The following is a 10,325-nucleotide window of genomic DNA, read 5'->3' on the forward strand; positions in this document are numbered from 1 at the left end:
ATTTTGAGACTATCGATTTAACCCATAACTTGAACTTAAGTATTATTTATTCAGAAATCAATATGCTTGCATAAAAATAAAAAAGTTTCAGGTGAAATCAATAAAAATAAACTTCTAGAGGCTGCACAACCAAATTCCATTTCTTAGGTTTCCTTTAAAGCACAGCTATGATTTTCTACCTCCACCCACTGTCTCCATTCTGTAAAAAATAAAGGTTTGAGAGAATTAAATCAGATCTTTGTCTTTTTTAAAAACTCTTAAATTTGAGCTGTGTGCCCACTCCACTAAACTTTTCTTCCTGCTTGTAGAGAAAGCCTTCCCAACTTCTGATGTAGTCAGGAGCAGGCCAAGAAACAAGCAGCAGTGACTGCTAAAGATAGACTGCAGCTTCAAACAGCAGCAACTCAAGACCTGTCGCCAATGGAAGGCAGGAGCATTATTTCTGAACCCTTTCCCTGAGAAATCTAATAATCAGGGAAAGAAAAAAAATCTTGTCTTCGTTGTGCACAGCCAAACAGAATTACTCTGACTGCAAGTGTTTTCTGATAATTAGGCAGTTCCAAAACATCTGGGGCTAAATTTATCCCCGGTGTAACTCCAGGGATAATCTGGCCCCTGCTATTTATCAGGAATCTTTTCCTCCATTCCTTTATAGTGTTCATGTAAGTCAACAGCATGCCACAACTCCCAGATCTGCTCCCCAATACAGCACGGTACTTATTTTCTCCATGGAAAGGGCTAGTTACATGGCCCTTTTGCTTCTGTCCAATGGCCAGCACAGGTGATATTTAAAGAACCAGGGTTTTTTTGGAAATGGTAGCTAATCTATTTTCATGTATACAGCATCTTTCATCTGAAGATCCCAAAGAGATTTACAAAATATGTTCAGAGATTACTACACTCACCATTTAAATACAGCTATTTCTGGGGTAGAACACGTCAGCATACAGCAACAATACACAAATAAGATAGCATATAGGTTAGAGAAGCAGAAGATATTAGAACACTGGCATAGAATACCTGGAAGTGATCTCTTAGTTACCTGAGCAATGGCCGCTTCATTATCTGCCAGCCCCAATAAAAAGATCCTCACTTTGTCTATCTTCACTGGGACAGTTCTTCCCCTCCATTCCACCTCACTCATGGTAGCTGCCTGCTTTGCTCGAGTCTGGGTGATCAGTGACTGAAAAGTGCAGACAGAGGTAGATGACTAACAATTTAAATGAACACAACTTTTGAATACTTGATTAATAATCCTCACATTTACGTTAAATTAAGGGTTGGAGTATATTTCAGGGTTCCATTACTTTCTGCAGGATATGACCTTGCTCCCTATATAGTAACATTGTTCCTCTGTCTGTTGGTTGTACAATGCATGGATATTTAACTTAAAAAGCAAAGGCAAAACGGTGAGCTGGTCACCATGTGTTCCAAATTTTGGAGCATGCAGTAAATTACCTCTAATTTTTCAGCAAGAAGACCCTCTGTGCCACCAGATCTCAGTCTCATCTGCATTAACTCACTGATAGCAGACTGGTCACCTGAGAGAGAGAATTGACAGATTGAGTCTGAGACCCAACTCATTTTCATTTGTCACAGACAGGATTTGGACCCGGGCCTCTAGAACACAAACTAGTGCTTAGGTAACGTTGGGAAGAAGGAAAAAGTTACTTTGTATGAATCTTGCCCAGACTATGTATTTATTCACACTACATAAAACCATAGTGTTGCACAACTCAATATAACTTCCACTTTGATAATCAGGTGCAGAACTGAAGGACCTTGTCAGTCACATGGATGAGTCTGGAGGGTTTGCTCAGGGCATTATGTATGGACTCATTCCCATGTGTCAACAAGTTTAAGATAAACATTCCAATAACCCTTGCCTCGAAAGCAATCCTTACTTTAAGTATTTGGTCCCCTACTTTACTTACCAATATTATAAGCACAATAGCGAATGTTGGGTGAAATCTCCTCCACGCGCTGATTATATAGCACAGCCTGTTCCTCTGTGAAAGCACTGGCCAGTTTTTCATATATCGTCCTGCAGCAGGAAAGTGAAAACGTACGCTGTAGCATTTGTTTTTAATAGGATATTAAGCTTTTGCTAAGGGAAAGGATGGCTGCTGAACACTAAACCATTACTCTGAGGGAAGCTGTTTCAACACCACAGCTCAGCTTTCTATCATCATGCTACTGGTTAGCACAACGGCAATCAAAGAGCTTTCAGAACTCTGGCAGAAACTAAACAATTAGGGTTAACAAGCAGCTCACCTAGACTTATCTAGTCTTGTATCAAATTGTATTAAGTAAGTTCAAGTTGACAAAGATGGTAAGGAAGAGAAACTCACTTGCATTTGTTGAAAGCCTCCATAGCCGCTTTCCACTCCTGGTGTTCAAAGTGCAGCATTCCTGTGAGGTAAGCCATGTACGCCTGCAGACAGAGCACAAGTGAACAAGTTAATTGTTGTGAGCATAGTTCCATTCTGTGTGTCTGTTAACACTGATGCCACTACAAAAAAAATCTTAATTCAAGCAATGTTATCTATGAAAAACAGTTTTGATTTTACACTTACATGGCACAAGTTAACAGCATCACTATTTCACTGATAGTTACAAATTCCTGATGTGAGACAAAGACATGCCAGTTGGTCTATCTTGCAATCACTACTCACACACTGCTGTTGTCAGAAGATACTTCTGTAGCCCAGCAAAGGCCCACAAAAGCTACAAAATGGCAGGTTTAATCACACCTGAGCAGCTATTAGAGCTCCCTTCATAGGAGGCCAGTATCACAAAGCGATGATTGTTTCTTGTCTCCACTGGCCAGTAGGCAGTCACGTTACTGGTGATCCAGATATACAGTAGAAACTTAGAGTTACGAATCCCTTGGGAATAGAGGTTGTTCATAACTCTAAACAAAACGTTCAGGTTGTTCTTTCAAAAGTTTACAACTGAACATTGACTTAATATAGCTTTGAAACTTTACTACGCAGAAGAAAAATGCTGCTTTCCTTTTTTTAACGGTTTATGTTGACCACAGTACTGTACTGGACTTGCTGTGTTTTATCTCTGCTGCTGCTTGACTGGGTACTTCAGTTCCAAATGAGGTGTGGGGCTGACTGGTCAGTTTGTAATTCTGGTGTTCATAACTCAGGTTCTACTATATATTTTAGGGCTCTGAAAAAACTGGTAGCTTACATCTGGTAAGAAATGTTGCTCAATCCTATGAGTTTTCAGAATGCTGCACTCAGCAAAACGACAGCACAGCTTTCTTTTCTGAAGTGAGTAAGGAGTGCTGTACCCTCATCCTCTCCCCTCATTCCTCCCATTTAAAAAAAAAAATCTTTGTTTAATCTTAATTTAAATTAAACTGAGGCAAGGGCCATTGCTTAATGTGTTTATACAGCACATGTACAGTTGGACCCTGATTCTGATTGAGATCTCAAGGCATTACTGTAAAGCTTCTAGTGGTACTGCTCAACCAACTGATTGGATTAGTTAGCAAGTCTAACTACACACACAGTAGAGCTCAATAACCGGTAAACTAAAATCATCCTGGACATTCTTAATTTGAAGTCAGAGCAGGCAATTTAGCGTCAGTTTACAAAGAAGGACCCTTTGTTCAACTAGAAACAAAAGGTTAGTTTATCCTTTCTTTGCCTCTGCTATAAAACAAAACTGAATGTTAGAAGTAACCTGAGCTTCCAGCTTAGTCTTGGCATCCACCCGATTGCTTTCACACAGGCGCTCCAGCTCCTCAGCATGTTTCACGGCTTTGCGCAGGCGAGAAAGCAAATGAAATCGCTTGCGGGGTTCTGTGTTGGCTTCCTGCTTAAGCTGCATTGCATAGCTCCAGGCTCTCTCTGCATCCATCAGTATCAACAGCAAGTACCTATAGGACAGATGCAGGAAGGCTATAAATAAAATGAGTCAATTTTCCAATAATTTTTTTTTGTTCCTTTTTATCACTCAATGAGAAAACCTTATGAATTAAAGCTTTGTTTGCGCAAGCACCGGTGCCTTTGCCTATATTTTTAAAGGTAACCGTGAGCAAGTAAACAAGGCCCCATTTTGTTGTTTATCTTATTCATTGTGTGTGTGGTTTTTGGGAGGGGGTGAGGGGGTAGGAGAACCTGGATTTGTGCAGGAAATGGCCCAACTTGATTATCATGCACATTGTGTAGAGAGTTGTCACTTTGGATGGGCTATCACCAGCAGGAGAGTGAATTTGTGTGGGGGGGTGGAGGGTGAGAAAACCTGGATTTGTGCTGGAAATGGCCCAACTTGATGATCACTTTAGATAAGCTATTACCAGCAGGACAGTGGGGTGGGAGGAGGTATTGTTTCATATTCTCTGTGTGTATATAAAGTCTGCTGCAGTTTCCACGGTATGCATCCGATGAAGTGAGCTGTAGCTCACGAAAGCTCATGCTCAAATAAATTGGTTAGTCTCTAAGGTGCCACAAGTACTCCTTTTCTTATTCATTGTGTGGCTGTTTGTTACTGAGATGTAACTACTGAAAGATGCCTTCAGGAATTCTAAAGCTGTGAAAGAAAATTTGGTATTAAGTCTCCGCTTTGCAGCATCACAAATTCCTGTGGAAGATGACTAAAAGTAGAATAGTCTCTTATTGCTTTTCCAGGTACATAATTAAAAATAATTTTCAACAACCAGATGCATTTTAGAACATTAACACAAACCAGATGGATAGAAACCCCATGGGCTAAAAAATCCATATTTTCATCCCCCCCAAAGAGGAAAAAAAGATGAGAAAGCAGACAATCAACTGTTTCTAGCAGCTGGGAAATGAGCCCAAAGCTCTGGTGACCCTCCAGTTCTACCAGAAAAGACATTCTGGTGAATTTTGAAGGTATAAGTACAAACTGCAAACAAGTGTTCCTGTTCAAAGATAATGGATCATGTCCCCAATCTCATTCTTGCTGGTAACAGCACTTTAGTTGTCTATATTCAGATGGCTATTCTAAAGAAGTGCTGACAAAGCACTTCCCCTAAAAATATTTGAACTTTACTGCTCAAGAAACCAGCATCAATAGCAGTAGCTAGGGCTAGGCAGTGAGGGCAGGAATTACGTTTTCCCCTCACACTACACTATCAATGCCCCAGTTCCCTATATTCTAGTCTGAACTTGGGTCTTTATTTTAGGTTTTAAAACTCTTAAAAAATTAAAAACTCTCCACAAAAGTAAGTGGTTTAAAACTGTGAACTAGGAGAACACCCAAACTGTTTTCATTTGTGACCTATGTGAAGATAAATTACCTCCAGGAGTGATTCACTAATGCACTGCTACCCAACAACAGATTCTCCCCATGCCGAATACCTGTTGTCAGAGAGAATCTCCTCAGTTACTTTCTTCCCTGTGAACTTGTGTCTATTTCCCATCTTGAAGCTAAGAGTTTTTCGGAGTCGTCTTAGCCTGCGGGAGCAATAACCCCTGCAAATAACCACAAAATAAAATCAGTCCTTTCAAAGAATGTGACTTGGCTCCTATGTATCCCTCTTCCATTGCCAACCTATATTGAATAATCAGAAAATGCTGGACAAAATGTACCTGGTATGACAATACATAAGTTTTTGGGAGTGAACGTTTCTAAACAATACAATACATAGCCAAGTTTAAGAAATGTAATAGGAGCATTAAACCTGAGATATGGCAGATGGTTAAAAAAGACAAGAAAAATGTAGCAATAAAGCAATATGTAAACAGACATGTCATGGCCACTGACTTGGACTAACTAAAAGAGTGATGCTCTCTGCGTTCCAAATGATTTCTTAGAAGAGGTAATGTACACACAGACACGCACCCACAAAAAATCAGTTTAAGACAAGTTCAGTGGCTATTAACAAGGTATTAGTGAGGTCATTAACGAAAATATGAGGGAACAAAAACCAAGCAACAAATTAACCCCAGTATTCTAATAATCTGATTAGTCAAAGAGCATTAATTTCATTTACAGACAATGGGGACATCCATTTACAGTAAGGCCCCTACCAATAGCTCTTTATTTGGCAACTGGTTTTCAAAGTAATCATCTTTTGCTGCCTATGGCAGCAAACTGGCACATAAACATGCTCGGAGCTAAAACTGACTCGGCATGGTGATTTACACTAATCAAGGTAAGTATATTGCCTATTACATATAAAATGCCTTGGTGTTATTTGCTAACATACTAACCTGTATCTCTGGAAATCTCCGTGCCGTAAACCATGCTGCTGTTGGGATTCCTTAATAATCTGAAGGACTGGAATTCACATTAAGGAACATTTATGATTGTACAGAGTTTAGGATAGAATGGCATACCAAGACCAATGGGAGAAGACAGAACTCTACAGGATTTTTTCTGACACACAAACATTAAAACAGATATTGGTCCGGTGCACAAGAGAGGAATTAGTGAAACCTTTCAACAAGAAATGCAAGAGCTGATTGGTCTGCAAAAATTTGCTCACCACCATATTTTATTTTTCAGAATTCTATGGATACAAATTAAGGCCAGGTCTACACCTAGGTCTGCCAGTACAGTTATACCAGCAAAACCCTTTTACTGTAGATGCAATTATACCAACACAATAGTGTTTGTCAGTATTCCAACACAGTGAGTGAAATGAGCTATACCAGCAAAAGCATTTATGCTGGTATAACAGTGTCTACCCTACGGTTTTGTTGGTATAGCTATGCGGCCAAAAAAACAAAACAAAACAAAAAACTACATCTGACAGAGCTATGCCAGCAAAATTTTAATTTTAGAATCATTGCTGAGTTTTACTGTTTGATCTCTCCTGAAAAGGATGTTACAGGCACTTTACTGAATGTATTATAATTGCTACATTGTGATTTCCTAAAGCAGTCTTCACCAAGTGAACCATATCCTAAGTATACATATTCCTGTAAAAAGGATGGTAGGAATAATTTAAGGTTTAATTTTGCACTAAAAATTGGTTAAAAGAAAACTAGTAAAGCAAATTTAAAAAACAATTAAAATTAATATTACTTCCATAAGTGTTTTGTGGGAGAACAATGTAACAGCATTTACATACCAATTCTTTTTTTCATGTAATGGTTTCCAGACAAGATTACGATCTTTAGCATAAACACTGACTGATTTACTGGTGTGTCCGGCGTTTGCTTCACTCTCAAAAAACTTTCAATTAATGAATACTACACAAAAGAAACATGCACTGTACATTTTGGTGACCCTCATGGATTTTACTCATTCAATTCATTTAAATGATAATCAGTGTTTTTATTTTGGGGGAAAGACACATGCAGAAAACATCTAGCTCAAGAGAAGTGTTTTTGGACACAGAGTGCCTCACTTATATTTAAGAATCAATCTCCACAATCTTTACATATAAATCCTAAAATTACATTTCCTACAGCACCTATGAGCACTACTAATCTTGTCAAAACTAATACCAATTATAGTAGTTATGGAAGAAAATAATTAAATTGAAGTCCCTTTCATTCAGAGGTACTTTAAGATAAAGATGCTGCTTTTAAAGTACACCTAAAATACAGTGCTTGAACTACTTAACTATTAAAATTACACCACTAGCTAATATTTATAGAACAAAGGAGTCTTCATTTTGGAGCATGGGGAAGCTTTACAACAAATTACTTTTTTCTTCTAATTTTTCCTAATTCTAAGTATTTACCTTGAATTTTCTTTTAATTTATTTTAGATTGTTTAGTTATATAAATATTCATTATTATATTATATTCATAAGAGCTCTTTTACTTACAATTTTGTTGATTTGGGCATGCCTACCACCACTGATGTGACACTGGGACTGCCACTTTATCTACAAATGCTAAATTATATCACTATTGCCAGAAGTTAAGTTATGACTTGTGTCCTCATTTCAATTTGCATTTCTTCCTACTGCAAGATACAACTCAGTTTCGCAACAGCTGTGCAGCTAAGCTAGTTTCACACTAAAACGTCTCACAAGAAAAAGCCTACAGCTTTAATTAAAGTACCAACAGGTAAATCAACTTTATAAAAAACTACCTCACAGATCTCTTCAGTGATTGGACAGAATCCCAAGCTTCTGGTTAGTCTTCAGGTTGACACATGGCAATATGTATGAGGCTTCACTTAGCCAAAGCAATTCCTAGTTTTTCTATATTTTAGAAGCATCTTGTGCTCTCCGCATAGTGTGATAAAAAATACAGATGTGGATAAAAGGGACTTATGTGGATTACTATGTATTTTTAAAAAACTGTTAAAGTGCTATTTTGTTTACAAATTCAGAGAAACCGAATACTTTACTTTCCCCTGAGAACAATAATGATACTCCCATATAAAATACTTTATTTAAAACTACCCATTCTGATTAACTCCATTATAGTTATAACAACTGCCAGGAAAGATCCTCTGCTCTCCATAGCTTTTTGTGGAAGTTACATGCTACACAAAACATACCTATCACGCTAGGATGATAAAAACTGTAATTGCTAACGTTCCTGTCACTCACCTATTTTATCCACGATAACAAGTTCTCTTGGAGAAACCAAACATTAGTATTGAGTAAAATTCATATGCCACATGTCCATACACCAAGCAAATAAAATCTAGACTGGAATTTTCCATTTTTGAGGGTTAGTGATATTTGTTACACTGGCTGCAAGGGTGGTGTCAAGAGGATAAAATCATAGTTGACATCAAAGATGAAAAGTTTACATCCCATTTTCTGCAGAAGCAGAGTGATGTTACCAGAAGCCTAATCCAGTGTCATCCAGTGTTTTTTTTAATGCTACTATACCAATTTATATTATTAAAACATCCCAGCAATACCAGTCAGTGCCTGACACCTCCCATTTGTTTCTCCATTTTCTAACCCATAACAAATCTCACACTACTCTTTACCTCATCTCAGAAATACTTCTATTTTGGATGAAAGAATATACAACTGAATGACAGCTCAGCAATGCCCAGCACAAGGGCCCATCAAAACAGGAATGAGAGCCTTAGAGTACCAAGAAATACCAGTAAAAGCAATATGCAAAGAATTACTTCAAACCTGAGATCTAATATTCTGAATAGGATCCAATTTGTCTTTGCGTGGCGGACAGCTTCAGACTCTGGACAGGATGGCTATATATGCATAAAGCCATAAAAATGCTTCCATTATAGTGTACAATTGAAACTCTTCCCTTCCCACCTGCCAAGGCCAGTCTCCGCTCTTTCCAAACTGACTAGTTAATGTAACTTAATTACCATACAGAAAGCTGCCCCTTTTAATAATCAGTGTGGAGGGAGCGTGAAAAAGAGAAAAAAGCTGCTTTCCGGTCCCTTTCGCCAGCATTTTTTCCAAAGCCACATGACTACACGCCGCCACGCCTTTGTTTCTCCCCTCTCCCGAATACCCCACCCTCGTCTGTTAACAGTGCAAAGCGAACACCCAAGGCAGATACAGCTGGGCTGCCTGTGGACACATTGGCGGGGAGCACGGAGCCACGCTAGGAATCCACCCGGCTCTGTAAAAAAAAATCTCCGTTTTACAGAGCGCGCGCGCGTGTATGTGTGTATGGGGGAGGGGGTGTTTTCTGGGCTTCCCCGCCGCCCGGCCTGACTGACACGTCCTCACTCGCGGCCCCTCCGCCCGGCCGGCCCGGCAGGATACTCTCTAGGCCCAGGCTGTCCCCGAGGCTCCCCGCCTTCGGCCCCGCGGGCTTCTCATTCTCTTTGTTCTCCTCCGGGCCGGCCCCGGCCCCGCCACCGCCGCCGCTTCCCCCGCGGCGGCCACCGCCGCCGGCCACCTGCCGCTCCGCCGCCATCTTGCGCCGCCGCCGCGCAGCATCATGGGCCGGGAGAGTAGAGCTGCGCGTGGAGGCCATGGCGCGGGGAGAGCTGGGATAGAGGAGGACCCGGCAGGCCGGGGAGCTGGGGGCGGCCTCCAAGCTGCAATTTGAGCCCTTTCCGGCCTCGTTGTGAGAGCTGGGCCCGGCCCGCGGGCGGGGAAAGGGCTGCTGTCGTCACTGGAGGTGGGGCCGGCAGCCCCTCCTCCCCACTCCTCTACAGGATCTGCCCCGCCCCTCACGCCCCCACCCTGCCCTGGGTGGGGCTCACACACGCTGTCCCCCACCCGCAGCCCTGATCGAAGCTCTGGTGCCCATCACCCTGGTGTCTGGGCACCAAGCCCTGGAGGGCGCAGCGGATTGGCCTTGCCTGCCCCCTGGGCCTGAGTCCTGCGAGCGGGTGGGAACCTAAGCTGGACCCTGGCTGGTAGTCTAGCTGCACCTGTAACCCGCCAGGCCAACCCCCCCGGGTGTGAATGCCCTGCGCTTTGCTGGGAGGGG

General features: G+C 41.1%; 1 protein-coding gene across 8 annotated transcripts in view; it reads right to left on the reverse strand.

Moving 5' to 3' along the window:
• Positions 1–9,901, reverse strand: part of SRP68 (signal recognition particle 68) — a 30,692-nt gene extending 20,791 nt beyond the window's left edge. For all 8 annotated transcript variants that reach the window (XR_013347843.1, XR_013347842.1, XR_013347841.1 and 5 more), the window contains exons 1-8: positions 9,650–9,901; positions 6,198–6,264; positions 5,343–5,456; positions 3,700–3,895; positions 2,352–2,434; positions 1,935–2,044; positions 1,459–1,541; positions 1,043–1,183 (exon numbers count right to left, since the gene is read on the reverse strand). Coding sequence is in view for 2 of the 8 variants with exons in the window: in XM_077832891.1 (XP_077689017.1) it covers positions 1,043–1,183; positions 1,459–1,541; positions 1,935–2,044; positions 2,352–2,434; positions 3,700–3,895; positions 5,343–5,456; positions 6,198–6,264; positions 9,650–9,863 (1,008 nt within the window). In the remaining 6 variants the exon portion in view is untranslated. The remainder of the gene's footprint in view (positions 1–1,042; positions 1,184–1,458; positions 1,542–1,934; positions 2,045–2,351; positions 2,435–3,699; positions 3,896–5,342; positions 5,457–6,197; positions 6,265–9,649) is intronic.
• Between the last annotated feature and the right edge of the window lie 424 nt (positions 9,902–10,325).

The sequence above is a fragment of the Eretmochelys imbricata genome, chromosome 14 (genome assembly GCF_965152235.1).
Source record: "Eretmochelys imbricata isolate rEreImb1 chromosome 14, rEreImb1.hap1, whole genome shotgun sequence".
Taxonomy (NCBI): domain Eukaryota; kingdom Metazoa; phylum Chordata; order Testudines; family Cheloniidae; genus Eretmochelys; species Eretmochelys imbricata.